Raw genomic sequence first — 22,243 nt, 5'->3', positions numbered from 1 at the left:
AATCCCCCAGTTAACACACTGAATCGAAATCTAGCCTTGGCACCCAGCTCAGCAGCCTCGCAAGGTCCTTGGGAAATAATTTTATATAAGACACAGGATTGCCATCAGTTGTGGTATACACTCTCTACTTCCCCCTTCATTTTTAGGAAGCTTGCTATTCTGTAAAAAGAACTGGGAGCCATTATGCTGCCAAAAGCAAGCATCCTCCTCCACGGTTTCGTTTTAGAGATCTTTCAGGAAGACTAATAGGAGGCTAAAACATGCCACACCGCATTGTCCTCCAAAAGGTTAAATAGCACATATGCAGCTCTTAATGATAATTATTTATTTATTTCACACTGAGGGTATTTCAACAGCTGTGTCTAATTACTTTTAATGTAATTGCAGCTGTTACCTGCTCAGCTCCTCCCCAGATCTCTAATGGCAGGCTGGAAGGAACAAATTTCGACTGGGGCTTCAGTATTAGCTACATCTGTTCTGCAGGCTATGAGCTGTCCTTTCCTGCCGTTCTGACCTGTGTAGGCAATGGTACCTGGAGTGGTGAGGTCCCCCAGTGCTTACGTAAGTAGTAAAATTTTTATAACGATCGTGTTTTAAAGTCATATTTGCTGCTTAAACCTTTCAAATTTGCTAGACTATCCCCAAAGTGGTTAAGCCCCATACAAATACACAATTAAGATTTAAATTTAAGAAGTCAGTTTTCATTTATGTAGCTACTTTTCCTTTATTCTAGTCATTATATACTTTCCAGTTCAGCTAAAAATATTTCAGCGAATGAGCTTTATTTCAATAATTTCTTTTCCTAAATTATTCTTGTTTTTTTAAAAAATTCCTTTGAGGTATAAACCATCTTAAGAAATATTACTAACCAGATTAAGATTCTAATTCTATTTATTGTTGTGTTCTCTTAGACATGAACCCATCTAGGTAATATTATCTAAATTTCTGCAGTGTTGATAGAAGATGCTTTAGTCCTTGCAACTCATTTTACAATGAGGCTAATATTGGAAAACATCAGTGTTTTAACATAGCTTAAAGATACTCCTAGACAGAATCAAAGAGTCTTACAAAGATGAGTTTAACTGTTTTGCGTGTGTGTGTGTGTGTGAATGAAAATTTTCTGTCTGAGAGTTTACTAGCCTGGGAAGGTGCCACTTGGTCCTTGGGCACCAACTCATGAGCATGAATGAGTCTCTAGAATTGATCTCCAGGATGAAAGAGAAAGACAGAAAGAAGAGGAGAGGAGAGGAGAGGAGAGGAGAGGAGAGGAGAGGAGAGGAGAGGAGAGGAGAGGAGAGGAGAGGAGAAAAGAGAAGAAGACAGGAGAGGAAAAAAGGGGAGGGAGACTTTGATTTAGTGATTTTTTTTATCAAAACGAGAAGGAGGAGGAGAAAGAAGTGGAAGAAAGAGAAGGAAAGAAAAAAATGCTTATAAACTCACATTTAATTATTAACTATACAAATCTTACAGGGCTAACTTTGTTCCAATTGTTTTCCATGTGTCCTTTCAACTTCCTATTACACAACACTTCAGTGAGTGTATGCAGCCTAAACATTTTCACATATGACACCTAAGCTCATAGACAGAAAGAAGCTTGTTAGAACAGTGGGTGATTCTGCCATTGTTTAAGGACTTAGCTAGTTTTTATGTAGCTTGAGGTCACACAGCTAGCAAACAATACAGTGTGAACTGAAGTTCAGGTAATGCCATGTTACTTGAAATGCATATTAATTTAAAACCACACACAAAGACTTAAATATCCTTCCTTTGAGCTATTTTTCTCATAGTTCTAATTGTCTTTCTACATGTAACCTTCACATCTTTACTTATTAATTTTGACACTTGTTTATTTGCTTCCTTCCAATATGGATTGCAAGCACCTGGAGATGAGTGTTCTTCAGTATGTCTACAGATACATCTAGATGCTTAAAAATATAGAATAATGTTTGTCTTAGTAAATGAAAGACATTCTGAGTGGATTCATTTAATGAATCTTGGATTCCTGTATTACTGTAAAGTTGGCCTCTTTACCGGTTATTGTAGAAAATTAAAATTCAACAGTGTTACTAAATTTGAATTTCTTACGAAGGAATGGTTGTCACCTCATCTACATTATTATCTAAAATCCAAGCCACTCAGTACACCAGGGAGTTTTTTCCTTGAATAAATTATTTGAAGTGGGGAAATCTATTTTAACTTGGATCTATAGTGATGGGAAGATCAACTTCTAATCTGGGCCACGCCTTCTGCTAGCAAATTCTGTCAAAGATTGAAGAAGGAAGCTCGCCCTCTCTTGACTGTTTACTCTCACTTGCTAGCAAGTTTATTCCTTTATTGGCACGTTTTCCTATTACTTTGGCATTTTGATACATACTAAAGACCAGGTTAGACATCCAGCCTTGAACTGAACAAGCTACTGGATTATTGCATCTTCTGTTGATAAATAGCTATGGCATTCCTAGTTTGATCACAGTATCTAAGACATTCTAGTAAATATTCCCTAAATGGTTGTCCAATACGAAGTGGTCAGATCTAACAATGTATGCATACAGTAGTACTAAAGGAATTTAGAATATTACATATCTCTATATCTCTGTCTGTCTATCTATCTATCTTTCTATCTGTATGTATGTATGTATGTATGTATGTACATATTTCATGATAGTTATCCTTGGTGGTCAACTTGACTACATCTGTAATGAATAAAAACCAAAGTGACTGGGTACATCTCTGTGGGACTTTTTCTTAAATCACTTGAAGTGCTAGCACCGAATTTTAATCAAAATCTTTTAAGATGTAATGATATATGTTTATTATGGGCCAAACCTTCTGATGGCAGCTTACATACGCGAAGAAGCTTTCTCTCCTTGCTTGCTCTCACTCTTGCTGACAAGTCTCCTCATATATTGGCATTAGAGCCTACTTCTTCATGATTCAAATGTATATTGAAGAACAACTGAGACATCCAGCTTTGTGAACTGAACAACTATTGTATATTTGGACCTTCCATTAGTAGACAGCCATTGTTTTATTATCTGGACCACAGGTTGTAAGCCATTACAATAAAACCTCATATATATTATATAAATTAATTAATATATACTTCATACTTAAATTCTGTTCTTCTTGAGAACTCTGACTATTACCTAAAGCTAGCCTCTTTTCTCTTATTTATTTTATCAATGCTTTGACGAGGAAGCAATTAAGATATTTGTGTATATTAAAATACATGAAAGTAGCCCTATCAATAGTAAATTTTGATCAGTAAGAATAAATAGAATAATGATGTTAAAATAAAAATGGAACAAAACAGAACAATAAAAAATTATTTACCCCCAAGTGAAAAAAAGTGAAGATACGAAATTAGATGAATATATGAAGTCAAATAACAAATAGAAATATTTAACCATCACAAATATAGTATATTAAAATCCTGTCAAATATGTCTGTAACATAAAAGAGTCGGAAGACAAGGACATTTCTATTAAATCTATCTATCTATCTATCTATCTATCTATCTATCTATCTATCTATCTACCTACCTACCTACCTATCCATCCATCTATCCATCTATCTACCTATCCATCCATCTATCCATCCATCCATCCCTCCATCCATCCATCCCTCCATCCATCCATCCATCCATCCATCCATCCATCCATCCATCCATCCATCTATCTATCTATCTATCTATTTATCTATCTATCTATCTATCTATCTATCATTTATGATCTATTTATCTATCCTGATCTCTTATATTACCTCACAACTGCTGCATCCCCAAACTCCTCCCCTCCCAGTCTCTCCCATCTACCTCCCTTCTCCTCCAGATCCATTCCTCCTTCATTGTTTCCCTTCAGAAAAGAACAATCTTTCCAGGAATATCAACCAAACATGAAATGCTAAGTTACATTAAGATTAAGCACATACCTAGTATTTCCCATTAGGCACATAGTACATACAGAGACTGAATGAAACAAGTAAGAGGAAAAGGGTCCCCAAAACAGGCAAAAGATTCAGAGACAGCCCCTGCTCACACTATTAGAAATCCCCCAAGAACAACAATCTACACAACCATATGTTATATGTAAAGAACCTCGGTCAAACCCATACCAATTCCCTGCTTGTAGCTCTAGTCTATGAATCCCTATGAGTCCAGCTTAGTTGATTCTGTGAGCCTTGTTCTTGTGGTGTCCATGAACCTTTAGGCTCCTCCACTCCTTCCTCTACCTTTTCCATGGGATTTCCTGAGCAATGCCTAATGTTAGGCTGTGGGTCTCTGCTTTTGCTTTCCTCAATTTGCTGGATGAAGCCACTCTGGTGGCCAGTAAATACAACAGTCCCTGGCCAACAAATACAACAGAATATTGTTAGAAATTATTTCATTGACTTTTTATATTTTCTACTTGGGTTTGGTTTTATCCTAGGTCTCTGGTTCCTCGCCCTTTAGAAATATATTAGGGCACAGATTTCAGTGCTTAGACTACAATAAGCAGATAGCACATACATGTGCTTATGTTATTTTTGTGTAAATGTGTTTGTGTATGTGTGTATGTGTAAGCAGGCATATGCGAAAATTAGTGTGGCTTTAAATTGTCTTAGTTATTACAGCTAATGGAGCTACCTGTGAACCACATGTAGCATAGATTATAGCTTTACGATGTACAACTGGAGATTTATTGTTTGATTCAAAGCATCTGGCAATTATTAAGTAACATACTAGATAGAGCACATCAGACTAATTATCTAAACATTATGTTTTAAGCATTATAATTTATATATAAGTCAGAAACCAATTGAACATTTTCACTGGGATAGGTTATCATAGATACCAGGTTAGTGTAATATTTCCTGGCTTTTATTAATGATTTACTCTACTGTATCTATTCCTTTTATGATAAGTGTCTCCATTTTAACTTCTAGCAAAGTTTTGTGGTGATCCTGGCATACCTTCCCAAGGAAAACGAGAAGGCAAAAGCTTCATATATCAGTCTGAGGTTTCATTCAGCTGCAATTCTCCGTTCATACTAGTGGGATCGAGCACGCGGTTATGTCAAACTGACGGCACTTGGAGTGGCTCGTCACCTCATTGCATAGGTAATACAGATAAAGGGCAATTAAGCTCCGTTAGTATAAAGTAATAGGGGGGAGGCACATATACTGGTTTTCTTACTATGTAAAATATAATAGGTTAAATATTGCAAGAAAGTATGGAATCCGTTAGAAACTAATAAAAGTCAGTTTAAGTGGAATATGTCATTATCTTTATGATTTTAATCTTTTAAAGAAATAAATCACATTTATATAAAATGAAATTTTATCCAAAACATAGATTGTTGAATGGTTCTACAGTTGTATCTGTGATCCTAACATTATGCCAGTTTTAGGCATTATAATTAAGAAAATTATAAGAAATTAAGAAATTCACCAAGTAACTTCCATGGAAACACTCAACTACCGATCTCAAGATGAATGACCTACAAGTATCAGTAGAGCCCAAGTTATCAATCCTGTTTCCATGAACAGCTTTCGCTTCTTCAGGAGACTATCATCCTACCTTCTATCTCAAGCAAATTATTCATATACAAGGATTTCTTGAATAGCCAGTAAACTCCTTTTTAAAAAACTTTTCATTTACAGATTTTCTATGGTTTCAGTACTTTTTTTTTTCTGATGAAAAGTTTCAAAGTTCAAGAACCTATCATGCATATAAATGAAGTTAACTTGAATTTCTTCTTTTAAAGATTTATTTTTAATTATGTGTATGTGGGTGGGTGTCTCTGTGTGGGTAAGTGAGGGTGAGAGCCGAGCTAGCAGAGGTCACAGTTGTCAGATATTCCAGGAGCAAGAGTTACAGGCTCTTGGGAGAGGCTGGATTTATTCATGGTAAGAACTGAATCAGGTTCTTTGTAAGCCAATATGTGCTTTTAGCCACTGAGCCATCTCTTCAGCCTCATCCTATTTTTTTTAATATCTCAAGATTACAAGCTTCTGCTCACTTGGGAGGAACTATTGATATTCCATTTATTATTTTTACCAAAGGCATATTTGCCAAATCCATGATTATTTAAAATTGATTTGCATTGGAGAAACATACTTGTTACTTTTTTTTCTGTATAACTTTTTATTAGTTCCTTGTACTTGCATATTAATTACTAACTTATTGGCATAATAAAACATAATGGCCAAGGCAACTTTTAAAATAAAAAGCCTATTTGAACTTTCAATTGGAGAGGGATTCTTAGGGGCTGGAGAATGTACGGCAACAAACAGTAGGCATGGTTGAAAACAAAATTTTCTTTGGGTTACCAGCTCACAAATATATGAAATAGAGACTTATTATTAATTATGAAAGCTTGGCCTTAGCTTAGATTTGTTCTTAACTAGTTATTACAACTGAAATTAATGCATACTTTAAAATCTATATTTTTTTTTACATGACTAAGTTTCCTTTTCTCTGTATTACCCATCTTGCTTCTACAATATCTGACTGGCGACTTCAATTTCTTCCTCTCTGAGCTTCTCTGCCCCCAGAAGTCTCATCTAACTTTCTTCTGCTTAGCTAATGGCTATTCAGCTGCTTATTAAACCAATCACGGTGACAGCCTTCCCACAGTGTAAAGGACTATTCCTCAACACATAGTATCTAGAGCAGAAGTTCAGATCTTAAATCACAAACATGAGCCAAAGATAGTGAACAAGAAGTGAGTTTAATACTTATTTTTAAACCATGGCGATCTGATAAGGTACATTGGGCTATTCCAATTTTTTTGGTATTTGTTGACATTTGTTTTGTTACCAAGTATATGGTCAGTTTTTGAGAAGGATCCATGAGGTACTGAGGAAAAGGTATATTCTTTTCTGTTTAGATGGAATATTCTATAGATATTTAAATTCTCAAAGCAAACCTCAATGGCATACCTCCACAAGATATGTCAAGATATCAAGCCTCCTAAATCTCGCCAACCATCACCCCGAACTGGGGACCAAGCATTCAAATGTTTGAGATTATGGAAGCTGTTATCATTCAAAATACAGCAGTGTATTTTGATCTTATTCACCTTCTCAACTGTTCCTAGAGCCACCAGTCCTCCACAGCCACACAACTTTGTGTCTTTTTGTATGACCTTTTGTAACTATTTTGTACTGTTCACATATTCTTGCAAATATGTCTTCAGTAGAACATGGCTGATGTTCAAGAGACTACATTCCTAGAAAAAAATATTTCTCCCTCTTTAAGCAGCTAACAATGGCTAATCGTTACTTTGCTAAGGTTGGGATTGTGTCCCCAACTTTCATCTCCACTATGGGATTTTGTTAGATTGGGACCTGTACAAGTGTCATACATGGGGTTTGAGCTATTTTAACTCCATAAGGAAGTATTATCTTTTTAACTTTTTACTTTAGAGCCCACTAGGACTTCCTGTGACAACCCTGGTGTACCGAGGCATGGATCTCAAAACAATACATTTGGATTTCAAGTAGGTTCTATTTTATTGTTAGTTTTCTGTATAGTATAGTATGAAATACATTTCATTTGACATTTTCATGTATATTATTGTAATTTATTCTTTTTCAAAGCCCTACCATGTGCCCTTATTCCTAATCTCTCCCTCTTGCTGCTTCCTTCCTTCATTCAAATAAATTCTGCCTTATGACTTTGTAGCATGTATAGTTTATCTATTTCATTACATTCGAACAACATTTAATTCTACATTCCACATATGAAAGAGAACATGCATTATTTGCCAGAGTTGGGTTTTGTTTAGTTTAAAGTTCTCTGATTTTATCTACTTTCCTTCAAATACCATAATTTCATTCTTCTTTGAAACTGAAGGAGCTAATGAATACAGGATTCCCAATGCGAAAAATACAAATGACTAATCACTATGTGAAAGAACCTTCACATTCTCATCCAGCAGGGAAATTTAAATTGCAACTGCTTCAAGGTTGTATTTTACCCTATTCAGATTGGTTATCATCAAAGAAAAAAATTTCTGTGGAGATTTCTTAAGTGTCCCTGATTTTCTTCATTCTTTTTATTGATTTCTTTTTCGTTTTGTTTCTTTGAGATTTGATTTTAGTATGTATTCTAGATTAGCCTCAAATTTATGTTTTTTTTTTGTCTCAACCTTCCATTTTTAAGACTATAGGCATTATTACCATGTTGGATTTCACCGAGAACTCTCAATATTTATCAGTTCTGTATATTGTCCAAAAGTAGGTTACATTTGGTTCATTAGCTTATATCTTTTGTTGATATAAATAAAAAATAATGTCAAGCTCATATTTATATTCACATATATGTGAGTAAAGATATTCTTAAGGAAGGAGGGGTGCTTAAGGAACATAAAAATACACTTTCAGAAAACATGCCTTCTGAACTTGAGGATAAGACAAATGGGAAATTGATGGCAAGTATCATCAGAAAATCCTTAGGCAGCAGGAATGAAGTGAGTAGTAACAGCAAGTGACAAGGAGATTCTACAGGAAATGGGGGAGCTGTGAGGAAAAGTGAACCAAGAGGCTAAAGAGGAGACTCAAAAGCATGGCTCAGCTGTGTAAACATATGCTTGTTTTAATATATCAATTGCTGACATGGTAAATTTAAGAAAAACAATCTGTTCCAAACCCATGATTTTAAAATACATAGTTGGGTTGTCCTATGTCTTATGTCTTCATTATGCCCACTCATGAGTGTTTTACTTCTTTCTCGCTTTCTCAAATTTAGATTTTATACAGAGATTCAGAAAGTTTTACATTACAAGGGTCAATGGGGAAACCAAAATACACGCTGATTCCAAAAGGAAATAGACTGTTTACACATTACCCAATTGCTTTCTGTTGCAGGGCTTTCTAAATTGTCCTATTCTGAGGAAAATTCGATGTGAACCTGAAAAATGTCTATTTCTAAAGGAAGAGCTTATCTAAAGTGCCATATTTCGTTGCTAAAAATAGTTTCCACTTATCTACTTTTCAGGCACATACGAACATTGATTTCAGAGTGTTTGCAATTCTTCTGGTTTGCTTCAGTATGTTCCAGATAATACCAAACCAAAAAGGCATATCTCTACCTTTGTTACATAGGTACTTTAGAGAACTCTAGCCCCATACAACTCTAAAAGGCCGTTTGTTATAAATTGATCTAATTGTAGATGAATAGGGAGCTAGTTACATAGCATTAGTTCTCAGCACCAAGATAAAGACATTGTAGCAGTATTTAACTTCTTTTAAGAACATCAGAAGTTGATGACAATTTTCTAGCAGAGGAAGTGTGTGTGTGTGTGTGTGTAACAGGGCACAGTTGAAAGTGCTGGTCCTTTGCTTCTACCATCTGGGTTCTGGGGACTGAGCTCGAGTAAGCAGGCTTAGCAACAACACCATGACTTACTGAATCATTTTACCAGACCTATGTAACATTGCTATTAGTAACTGCTCATAAAATCCACCCGGTTTTCATGAGTCTTTTGTCGAATATTATTTGAGATAATGGAAAGAGAATACAAATTGAATTCAAAATAACAATATAATAAAAGGAACAGGATCATTAACTGTAAATTTTTGATTTTTATTTTCATAATCATTGAAAAGTATTATCACAAATTTAGCATAGCCTTGAAAATATATTATTTGGGATAGGAAATATATTCTATTTTATTATATTCTACCTAAATAAATGTGAGTCTCAAATGATATTATTTTTGTGTCCTTTTTGTCATAATTAAAATATATTGGAATGTTAAAGGCATGAATTTTCTTACTAGCAAAAGGTCAACATGCATGGATATGAGCATATAAAAACTAATTATGTTCACAGTCTAGAGAGAACCTTCACTATACAAAGTTATCTATGTTTAATTACAAGGCCTTTGAAAGGCATGAAATGAATCTTGTTTCTTATATAAAACTTCTTCTATTTTTGAGTTGAGAAAAAAACCCTTGCTGACAAATAAAAAAAAATCATTCAACACCAAGATGCTATACATCACGTAGCAGAATATGCAAGTTCCTGAGAGAAAAAAAGCTATGCTATGTCTAGAATCTCGGCACTGAATAACAGAATACAGTTTTTTCCCCTCTACTCTCTGTCTTTGTCTTAATTTCCATATTTCTAGGTTGGGCATATTTCCAAGAGTGGATCGGCTCTATTTATATGACAACCTCATGCATAAAATGTCTATATTAGTAAAAGCAGTCTGAAATACTGTTCAGTGGTAGAACATTTGTCTGACATGTATGAGGCCCTGGGTTCATTCCCAAGCACTGGAAGAATGCAGATAAAACAAGAATAAATTACAACAAAACCAAAACAAAATAAAAGTAGAACAAAACTCCTTGATTCCCAGAGTATAATGTTATCTTTCAAATTTGACATCTTGGTTTGACAGGTATCTCATTGTGAGGGTGTAAAATTATAACTATAAGATGCTAACTCTAAAATAAACAATAAACAAAATCAAGTATTGCTGAGGTATTCAAGCCATTTTTTAAAAAATATTATATTCTTGATTATACTATTTTGTATGTGTGGGATTATGAAGTTGATTTGGGAATAATAGATGTTACTACTCACATATAGAGGATACCATCAGTTCATACAGATACTGAAACAATCTTCTGGAAATGACAGTGTCCAACATAATGTTTTTCTGCTCAGAATATTAGTCTACTGAAAATAGACTAAAGGTGAATAATGGCCATGAGGCTGGGAAAGAAGAGCTGTCAAAATGGTTGATAAAACATCTAGATCAATTATGGATTATGAGCCAAGGACACATTATTCATTAACTTCTATATAAATCTTCAGGAAAATTCTAGGCCAAGAAAATACATTATTTGGATTCAATATTTGTTTCATCAAGTAATTATAGCTTTAGAATGTTTTCAATTTGACTCTTTAGCTATTTAATCTCAAGATATTCTATCAAATCATGATGGTGACATTCACTTGGTAATTGAAATTAATGTATTGGGACATAAATTTGGGTAAACATATCAAATAATATTTTAGTACCTGAAATAATAAATATGATAAAATAAATTATAAAGTGCAGATGGACACATATTTCAATTAAAATGTTTTATTATTTTTATTGTTACGCATTCCTGGAACCAAGAATTTCAGAACTAATGTCGATGGCCAAAACAGAAGAAAGCAATGATAATTTCTAAACCATGAGTAAAAGGAAAAAATTTTTTCCACAACTCTTACATGACTAAACATTTTATGTATTACCAGAGAAAAACAAATTATCCCCTAAATCCATATAATCTCATGTCCAACCAACTTGTTATAGAATAATAGTGTAGGCAAGCAAGGTAGTTTTCTTAGCCAGTTCTTTTACTGCCAGTCTGCATTTTCAGCTACAAATAAAGGATCATTACTTTACTGTTTATCTCAAAAGTAATCTTATATTGAAAAATCTTGAAAGAATCACAAATCTAAACTTTCATATATAAAAAAATAAAATAAAAACAATTGGTCAGGTCTACTTTCACTCCTCAGGGTGCATACCCATTCATCAACAGTTTTTTGAATCAGGAAGAGGGCAGAAATGTGTACACGGAATTAATTATCACCTTGGATCACCAACCCATTACAGCAAGAAAAACACATCAGTCAGCAGCAGCGAGACTGCCATTGTTTTGTTCCCTGACTCCAAGGAGTCCCTTAGTCAACTACTAAAAGTGTGCCTTTCTAAACTTTACATTGTTCCTCAAGATTTTCTACCTCAAAGTCAATAATAAAAACATCTTAACCTAACCATAAGCCATTATTTAAAGGTTTTTTTTTTTTTTTTAGTTATGGTAAACACCAAAACCCATGAACACATTTCCCAACATTAAGGTTAGAAGAACTTGAGCAAGCGCAGCTTCAGGGACTCAATTGTTTTCACCTAAGCCACAGTTTATGTGTCTCCTTAAGAGTCTTAGCTATGGCCAGGCAGTAGTGGTGCATGCCTTTAATCCCAGCATTCGGGAGGCAGAAGCAACGGATCTCTGTGAGTACAAGTCCAGCCTGGTCTACAAAAGCTAGTTCCAGGACAGTCAGGACTGTTACAAGTCCAGTCTGGTCTACAAGAGGTAGTTCCAGGACAGCCAGGACTGTTACATATATAAACCCTGTCTTGAAAAAACCAAAGGGAAAAAAAAAAGTGCTGGCTACATGACACTTTCCTGATCTTACTTTCTGTGTTCTGCAGCCCCTTCTTTATCAGACATGAGGCATCACTATATCCCACCTTTACTTATATTCATTTTCCTATTAAAATAGCATCTACCAGAATCCCTTACTGCACTTCTTTAAGAACCTTAATTATTAAAGTTCTACTTAAACAAACACTCTTATGTGAAACAATTGATTTCGTTAAACAGTACAATTTAAGAGGGAATGATCTTCATAATAATCCAGAGATTAAAAATACCCAGTAGAAAAGGATATTTTCATGACATAATCACGCTGTATTAAAGGCAGTGGGGATCTCCCCAACACTCATTGACACCATGCCAGATGGGAGAAAGGAAAGGCAATGAGAACACTTGAAGGCTCAGCAGTAACAAGAGCCATTTGGGAGTCGAAGCCTTGCAATCAGAGATGTATTCATCAGTGCCTTGAATTCTGGTCAACCCATCTCCCGAAGTCAATTGCCACTTGCTGCTCTCCTGACAGGGTCATCAGCATCTGACCAAGTTCTTTCAGGTTATTTTCCAGGGAATTTAAAGAGGCCAAACCTACATATAACTAACTGGCTTGGTCATCCACTCCTAATTATTTGTTAAATCTTATTAATTTTTCCTTGCAGTACGTTATGAGTTAATGCCTTGTTTCCTAGTTTCACCGCCACAAACAAATCTAGCATTCTCCATTGAAATCTAAAATGAAAGTGGCAGCTTTGTACCTAGAAGTAAGACCTTTTTATTACTCATCCCTTTGTCTTTTGAGACTCTGGAACTCATTTTCCAATCTGTTCTACTGCTTACTGTTCTATGTGCTTCCCCTGACATTGCTCCTTTCTTTGTGAACCATCCACAGCAATCAATAAAATGGATTCTCCACCTCTTGAAACAAATGATATACTAACTTCTACAAGTTCTTCATCACTTTTGTTTGTTTTTAAGAAATGCTCTTATGTAGTCTAGACTGGCCTTGAACTCCTAATGTGGTTCAACTCTCAGAACCTTCATAGTTCTAAAGTCATAATCAGTCCTTTCTCCCGTGAAGCTTGAGATCATGCTGAGGACCAACTGTTTCACACTTGCCCCACAAGCAGTCTATAACTGATCTGCACCTTCAGCTGTTTTCTTCTTTTCTACATTTACGTTTGTTCTCGATCGTCAGTGCTTATAAAGTCACACAAAGAGTTTGTTACAGAAGTTTCCATGAGATATTCTGGTTAGGCAAGACTGAAGTGCACCGCAGAAACTGTACTATGAAGTGCTTAGCTGTTGCTGATGTTCATGGCCCATTAAAGAGTCTGTTACAAATTGAATTATCCAAATTTCACCTCCTTAAACATTCTATAAATTTCTGTGCTTCCAATCTATTTTTTTCATAATTACAGCCTGCAGCATCTGCACATGCCATGACCTCACCTTGTATTTTGGCACATTCAGGCTGCATTTAATTATTATTTTGTCTTTACTTGTGTGATATTTGTATCATTGCTATTTTTCACATCATCTCATGATCTTATTTTTCTGTAATAGCTTTTTGTATGAACTAAAATTATCTCATGAGAAAAATTTATGGCATTTATGCCTACTTTGGGTACTCTAGTATTTTGTGGTGCAACAGACAAAACATCTAATTATTTTTAATCTTGATTTATTCCAATTTTCTTTTAAATATAATTTCATTGTATTTTTTAATTTAGTCATACGGATTTCTTCTGAAAGTATTTTTCTTATTCACAGATTTTCTAGTTAATGCTAGTTTTGAAATCACATTGTGACTTTTATTTCTTTTACTGTAGGTAGGAAGTGTTGTACAGTTCCACTGTAAAAAGGGACACTTGCTTCAAGGATCTACAACACGTACCTGCCTTTCTGACCTCACATGGAGTGGAATTCAACCTGAGTGCATACGTAAGGATTGTGATTTGCATGACATAGATCATGGACCAGAGTTCATATACATTTTTTTCTTTTTATAATGGAAAGAGATTTGTGCTCATATAAGAGATGTATAAAATTAATTTTGACTAGTGTAAAATAAATTGCATTTAAATAATTTCATGATTGTATCAAAACCCCATGATCATTGAAAGGCAGTGTTTCCACAGAAGCCAGAAAACAGGAGGTACAGTTTTGTTCCTTTGGCAAAACTCATATAGTGGTGTGAGCTCGGCCATCTGGTGCTTTAGATGATGGTTACTTTCTCAGTTCATGGGTCTGCAGTATAAATGAAGTACTCTGAAATACAAGATGTTAAACACTAGTTAACCATAATGATTTTTAAGCATGGGTGAAGAGGTCTTCTGAGAATATAAGGTTAAAAAATAACTATTTAAAAGAAAAGAAAAACCAACTCAGACTCTCCTAAACAATTTTAAAATCAGTACATGATCTTTTGAATTTCAGAATTGGAAATAAATATGAGCTAGTCAGGTACCTGTCCTTCATTTCCTTCAGTAGTCTCCTTTTCTCCCCCCACATTTTAATTCTAAATTTCCTGCAAAGAATAAAAACAACAACACCAAAACACATAAAATATCAACACTCATCAGATATGTGCTTCAGTTATGAAATTTTTCTAATGCAGATATGCTCTCAAGATTTTCTTGGTCCCTGTCTGGACCATACAATAAACAAGGGATTGCCCTTGAATGAATTGTTTATGTAGAACATGCATCACATCTTCATTGATTGATTTATATCAAACTATGGCAAAAGTTCTTATGAAAGAATTCCTTAAAATTTGTACTTAAGGGCAGTTTGGACTATTTCTGGGTATTTCATAATAAGCTGAAGTTTTCTGGTGAGCTACATTTATTAATTGATCACTCAAATACAGTTTGCTATCATTGGTTACTGCTTCCGATTGACAAAAGTGTGAGTGTGTTATATGGAACTTACGAATGCACAGGGCTTGACATTGTACAGAGGCCTGTTGTAACATGAGGGGCTGTTTGTTTGTTGGGGGTTTCTGTCCTGCCCAGTACCCCACAGCCGGCAAGCCCAAAGAAAACCACACAAAGATCTCTATTATTTATAAAGCTGATTGGCCCATTAGCTCTAGCCTCTCACTGACTCTCACATCTTGATTAACCCATTTTTCTCATCTATTTTAGCCATGTGGCTCAGTACCTTTTTCAGTGGGGCAGCTCACATCCTGCTGCTTCAGTGGCCTGGGCAGGAGTGGGAGAATCAACTTCCTCCTCCCCAGAATTCTCCTGCTCTCCTTGCATCGTTTCCACTTCCTGTCTGGTTTTCCCACCTACATCTTCTGCCTGACCAATCAGCGTTTATTTAAAACACGATTGACAGAATACAGACAATTCTCCCGCACCAGCCTGTAATACCAAAGCTCTTCAGAAGCTTTGACATGAGGATCACACATCAATGCCCAGCCTTGGTAATTTAGTGAAACCTCGTATCCAAACAACAAATAGAAAAGAAGTGCTTGCAACAGGGTGTCTAACATCCATGCAGCTCTAGGTTCCATATGTATCACTGAAAGCAACGTCCACTTGTCACCATATTTAGCTTATCACATAAAATGTTAACTGTTATTCATATCTTTTTGAATATTTATGAGGAAGCAAGTGGAAGGGTACTGATTTTTTTCAAATGAATTGCTTCACAGAGAACATATTTAGATTGATTTTTCATGAATTATGTTGTAGATAAATTATGTTGTATATATGCACATCTATACATATCTATATCTATGTATGTGTGTGAAATTCTTTGTAACATTTTTATTGAAAAGGGAATTGTCTTTATCAGACACCACACAGAATGGATGATTATGTTAATGTGGAATGAAAATACAGAAATAAAAACAAAAATTAGACGAATGAAACGATATTTCTAGCATATGTACCAAAATATGGCCAGAGAATTCCATGTTCTAAAAATATTGAAATATATTTGAACATAGTATAGCATTAGTATATGAACTGTATAATGAACATATGGCTACTTTTAGATTCAGGCAGTGGATTTTTATTTAAAATAAAGATAGTAAACTCATAAATGAATATTTCCAGAAATTATCCAGGAAATATAAGCTTGTGAAATTTTTTAAAATTTTTGCTTCAAGGTCTTATACATTTTTAAGATATTACTAGTCACTGAGACTCTCCTGGATTGTGCTTCAATATTCATGTGTGAGCATAAGTAGCCCGGAGTCAGTTTGCACTATTTTGACTTTTGCCTCAAAATTTTAGTAATGAATCTCAAAAAATTCACATTATTCTCTGCTCTACTCTTGCTATAGCTCACAACTGTAAGCAGCCGGAAAGTCCGGCTCATGCAAATGTAGTAGGAATGGACCTTCCCTCCCACGGCTACACACTCATCTATACCTGCCAACCTGGCTTCTTCTTAGCAGGGGGAACCGAACATAGAGTGTGCAGATCAGATAACACCTGGACTGGAAAAGTTCCTGTCTGTGAAGGTAATTTTTATTTACAGATGCTTTAGCATATTAAGATGTGCTATTTAGATCTTCCTAGAAGAATTATTTGCTAGGCCAAGTCCAACACTGAAAGTTGTGTGAGCATTTTTTATTCCAGAAAAACGGATACACAGAAACATTTCTATGATGATATTTCAGTGATAACTTGATTCATTTTGTCTTTATTCCATCTTCACATTTTTTCTTTATAATGTATTTATAGGTGTATTTATTTTCCAGGTTTGTTATAAAATGTCACCTAAATATTGGTGACTTCACAAGATAGAAATTTATCCTTTTATGGGTATTAAGTACAAAAGTCAAAAGTCAGAGTCAACAGGATTTGTATCTTTGATCATCACCAATGACACAGCCACTCCCTACCCTTTGTCCTCTCCCAGCAATCACTGGCATTCTTTGGCTCAAAATCTACCAGTGATACCTGCCTTCATCTTTACATATGGTAAACGATATTTCTAGCATATGTACCAAAATATGGCCAGAGAATTCCACGTTCTAAAAATATTGTAATATATTTGAATATCTCTTTGCAGGTTCATCCAATTTTCTTATGAAGAAACTTATTATGTTTAAGGCTTAGTCTAAATTCAGGGTTATTTTATATTGAGAGTAGCAGTTAATTATAGCTACAATCAATTCACTTCCAAGTAAAGTCTCATTCTAATGTAGCCTGGGCTTCCTAAAGTATATTATTTGATCCCGTATGATAGGGTACATGGTCTCAATGTCTTTTATTTCACAGCATTCTCTCAGAATCCATTAGTCTTTCTCACAGTCTGACTCACCAGTGACAACTCAGTATTCAAATTTTTTACAATTTGGTTCTGAATCAATGTAGCATGATAATTTAAGTAGATCTAGCTGAAGAGTCTGCACCTGTTGCTGCTTCTCAAGGGAAAATCCTACTTGGTTCTGATGCACTGAATTTACCAGAGGAAAACTCTCGCTTTTTCTATAAGGCACATTGAAGAAAATTCTCTATAGTTCTTGGTTAGGTCAGTAAAAGCTCTTTTTTGTTTTCTTTGTTTCTTTCTTTCTTTACATCTGTTAAACTTTCTTCTCATATCTTCTTGTACTTGACCTCTTGAAGCAGGGACAAATTTTAACCACTGTTTTGAACTGTTTTCATTCATTTCTTAGACACAATGTAACATAATTTTCCTCTTAAAATACCACTGCTTGAGAAATTCACTTTTAAATATATATATATATATATATATATATTTAAAAGTGAATTTATATATATGTGTGTGTATGTATGTATATTGCTAGTATTTGCTTCTATTCTTCTGCATGTCTATGTGACCTTCCCCAAATGACATTTAATATCAGTAAATGCAATCCTTGAAAATTGATGAAGGTATTGATATATGTATTATTAAACTCTATATCAGTACTGACTAGCCTTATGGCTATACAGTTTTAATTTCCTTTACAAAGTATTTTCTACTTTAGGTTTTTAACAGCTTAAAATTCAGGTGTCTTCTCCATTCATTTTCTCCACTCTATCCTTCATGATTTTATTCATGCCATTGATTTCTTTTGTGGAAATCACGCCTAAATTAGCTTTCCTATCACATTCTGCTTCTTTTAGCCTCCAATTTACACATCCAACTCTATCCATGGCATGTCTGTTTAAATCCCTCAAAGGCATTTCCGTTGAATTTTCCCTATAGACTTACAACTGAAAGCATTAATTTAATTGTCTAAATTAGTAGGATTTTTTTTGTTTCCTGCCTTAGTGATACTTCCATTATATAGTTTCATATACTACAAACTTCATAAATACCCTAGATGTTATCTTATTAAAATCCACCACAGTTTCAAATCTTTCTCAACAATCATTTTGTTGTTTTTGTTTTAAAATCACTAATGTGATAGTAGTGTTCAGTTTTCACTAGTGGAACTAATGCTTGAACCTGTTAAATTCAGTATTTGGTTCTTTCAAATATTTCCTCTCACTAGTTCATCTGGCATAGGGTGTGCAAAACAGTGTGTTTCACAGCCCGTGCACTGTTGGTTCTTCTCTAGCCCCACATGTGATATTATTGACATGAACCATTCTGTGCCAAGACGCAAAGTTTCAACTTTTGAGCCTTCTGATTTCTAGTGCAGAGTGAATGATTTCAGCAAATTCTGATTTTTAGATGTGAACCCTGCACAACCAGGTCTTGTCCCTTTTGTCAACCACAGCAAACACTTAGTCCTCAGTGTCCCTGCTGGAATCAACTGTTTTCTTTCAGCTTCTCCCTCTAATCAAAGATCCAGTGTCCTGTGAGGATTGAATAAGAGCCCTTTTCCCAAGGGACTGTGTTGGAAGTGATTGCTAAAGCTGTTAATCAGAAAGTGTTTTCACTGAGGTGGAATGAGCAAGGGATTTCAAAAGAAATTATGTAATATCTCCAAGTAAAATTGACAGTGTGTCATGCTGTGTATAATACATTAACTTTTGTAAATGCTGTTATGTTGCCTCAGCTGGCTCCAAAATATTGGTGAAAGATCCTCGACCTGCATTAGGAACGCCAAGTCCAAAGCTAAGTGGTAAGTATAATTTGTTGTTCTAAAAGTCATGATGTCTAAGATTGATCTACAATTTTCTCCTTAAATATGTATTTATTAAATAAATACATATTTACTAATTTTGCATGACAAAATTAAGCTTGAACATATTAGATATGATCATGTGTGTTATAGGAAATGAATTTTGTGAAATAGTTTTTATTTATTATTCTAAATTATTGGGATGGAGATATAGCTCAGCAGTTAAGAACACTACCTGATCTTCCAAAGGTCCTGAGTTTAATTCCCAGAAATGATCTGTAATGAGATTTGATGCCTTCTTGTGGAAAAGATCTGGTCATTCATACTCATCAACTTAGATCATAAAACCCAATATGGACAAGTACAATAGAACAGTATGGGCTGCCCATTCATGCTTCAGCATTGACAGGCCATAAATTTCATTTCGTTTCATTTATTATAAAAATTTTGGACAGCTATTTATGTCAATAATATGCTTTCTACATCTATCTATATACTTGTAGATTTGTTTTTAAAGATTCTTTTAACGATAACATGGCAATGTTTTTATTTATAAGATTAAAATAGAAAAAAAACAACTTAAAGCCTATACCTTTATAGATGAATGGATTTCAAGACATTTGTTAAAAGATAAGATATTGTACAACTTATTTGTGTTTCATTTTAAAATGCAATCTTAATTATATGACCTAATCATCAGTAATATGATATTTAAATTTTTATAACATTCATGTAATTCTCAATCTAAAATTTTATGCATCTGATACTCATAAGAATAAAATATAAAGTATATAGTATATAGAGATTTCATTCGTTACAACTATTATTTTCATATTACTGAGGAATACATTATGTTATATAAATTTTTACCTTTGATCAAACTTGAGAACTACAACAAAAGTAGCATTATAAATTATATTTATAGCCTTAAAACTTTGCATTAGATAAGAAGAAAGTGTCAGAATTGATGCTATATCTCTGTTAATCAATAAACACTATACTACAGCAACTAAAAATTAATACAAGGTTAAAACAAATAAAGCTCTAGATGACAAAATAGAAACATTTTTAATGTGTAAAGAAAAGTTTTATAAAAGTTACTGTGAAATAAAGGATGTACAAATATGATACAGAACAGGTTAAATTAATTTAAAATATTGGGGTAATGTCAGTATCTATCAACATTTAGTTTGCTAAATTTACAAATTGTTATAAAATTGAATCTCAATATTAATAAATGTTATAAAAGCTAGCTTAATCATCATATACCAAGGTAAAGTTTAATTATTTTCAGAGATATACCAGGCCCATATTGTTCCACTGATGATGTCTGACAAATCTTAAAGGAATATGCCAAGGAATCTAAGTCTTAACGAAAATAATCTAACATTATACTAATCTGATGGTCAACATATAATAAGAAATACAAATAAATACATCACACGAGGAGGGAAATTTGGTACCATCTGACTTGTTTTTATTGATGGAAAATTAAATTTGAAATTTTACTGAATTAAACCTAACATTGTGGTAAAGACAACACGATAGTTTCAAGTCACATTTATCATCCACTTAATGGTAATTCTCTTTCATACACCCTTCAAAAGCAATGAATCATATTAAAAAATTAAAGTACAAAACATATGATTATTGAATTCCTTTTAAAATAAATACTTAATAGGATCAACACCAGCTCACAATTTTATATATCAGAACATACAGAAAAAGAAGAATTTCAAGCTTAGTAAAAATCTACAAATAAGAGCAAACTAAGATGGGTTATGTTCATAAGCATAAATAGGACACAGTGATTAAGAGTGATAAAGAGGAAAGATTGACAATAAGATCAAAGTCATAATCACTCTTACATATTTAACAATGCAATAATGCCTGGATACAAAAATTTAAATTAATATACATTTTTAGTAAAAGCTTCTGGGTAAGGACAGCATTTTCATTAATCACTGGTTGACTAACAGACATGTAGGGTGTTTCTATTTTCTACTTATTGTGAACACTGCAGCAATGAACATGGCTGAAGAAGTATCTGTTAAATGTGACATTGAACCCTTTAAACATGTGTCAAAGAGTGGTACAACTGGGTCATTTGGTAGACTTAGTCCTAGTTCTGAAATTTTCCACACCGATTCCTATAGTGACTGGATCAGGTAGCATTCCCCCCAACAATGAATGAGGGCTTTTCTATTTCCACATTTCTCTAATATTTGTTGTCGTTCTTTTTCAATCTTTCACAATGAAGTGTATGAATTGGTTGCTCAGTGCCAAATGATCAGTCCTTGAAAATATAACACAGAAGTAACATTCTATGCATTCAAATGGTTATATTTAGAAATACTTAGGTATATACAAATACACAGATTTATGCAATGACAAGCAATAAAAAAAGAGGCTTTGAATTTGAAGGCGAGTGTGTAGGAGTGTTTGGGATGGCAGGAAGAAAGGGAAGGGAGAAATGTAATTAAATTACAGTCCCCTAAACTGTAACAAAATAACAGCAGCAAAATAACAAAATAACAAAAGCAGCAGCAGTAAGACCAGAGGCCACCACACCCTCCCTTTAGTTCTTCATTAATGTTAACATCAGCCTTACTTGGATGACGCTTCAAAATTTACAAAAACCTTTCAAATGCTTAATTACTTTTAATTTCAATGAAGAGATAACAGTAGAAAGAAGTGTTATCACCTCTCATGCTAGCATACGGGACAAACCCCTGGAAGGCTCTCTCTCCTCAGTTGTTTCATATGTACCGGGAAGGAGAAAGATGTTGGCAGTTTGTTGGAGTCAGCAGCAGAGACTCAAGGTGCAATTCCATTCTGTTCTCTTTATGATCATTGGAAGCTTGGAATCTGCAATTAAGAAAACATTTCTCCCACATGAAGTAGCTCTGACTACAAAGTATTTGTCTCAAGAACCAGTTCTTTAATCATTTCTAGCAAAGCAATTATTTATCTTAATACAACTGATAATTCTGGGTATGGCTACATACCTTTTCCTATAACTATTACCTCTCATAATGAGGGGGTTTGCTTTTATGTATT

General features: G+C 34.2%; 1 protein-coding gene across 1 annotated transcript in view; it reads left to right on the top strand.

Moving 5' to 3' along the window:
* Positions 1 to 22,243, top strand: part of Csmd3 (CUB and Sushi multiple domains 3) — a 1,053,984-nt gene that overhangs the window by 1,019,427 nt on the left and 12,314 nt on the right. The window contains exons 61-66 of the mRNA XM_087898772.1: positions 388 to 561; positions 4,924 to 5,097; positions 7,408 to 7,485; positions 13,978 to 14,085; positions 16,442 to 16,621; positions 19,118 to 19,183. Coding sequence (XP_087754898.1) covers positions 388 to 561; positions 4,924 to 5,097; positions 7,408 to 7,485; positions 13,978 to 14,085; positions 16,442 to 16,621; positions 19,118 to 19,183 — 780 coding nt within the window. The remainder of the gene's footprint in view (positions 1 to 387; positions 562 to 4,923; positions 5,098 to 7,407; positions 7,486 to 13,977; positions 14,086 to 16,441; positions 16,622 to 19,117; positions 19,184 to 22,243) is intronic.

The sequence above is a fragment of the Myodes glareolus genome, chromosome 19 (genome assembly GCF_982192425.1).
Source record: "Myodes glareolus chromosome 19, mMyoGla1.1, whole genome shotgun sequence".
Taxonomy (NCBI): domain Eukaryota; kingdom Metazoa; phylum Chordata; class Mammalia; order Rodentia; family Cricetidae; genus Myodes; species Myodes glareolus.
The sequence above is the reverse complement of the archived record's forward strand: the minus strand, read 5'-3'. Positions and strand labels throughout refer to the sequence as shown.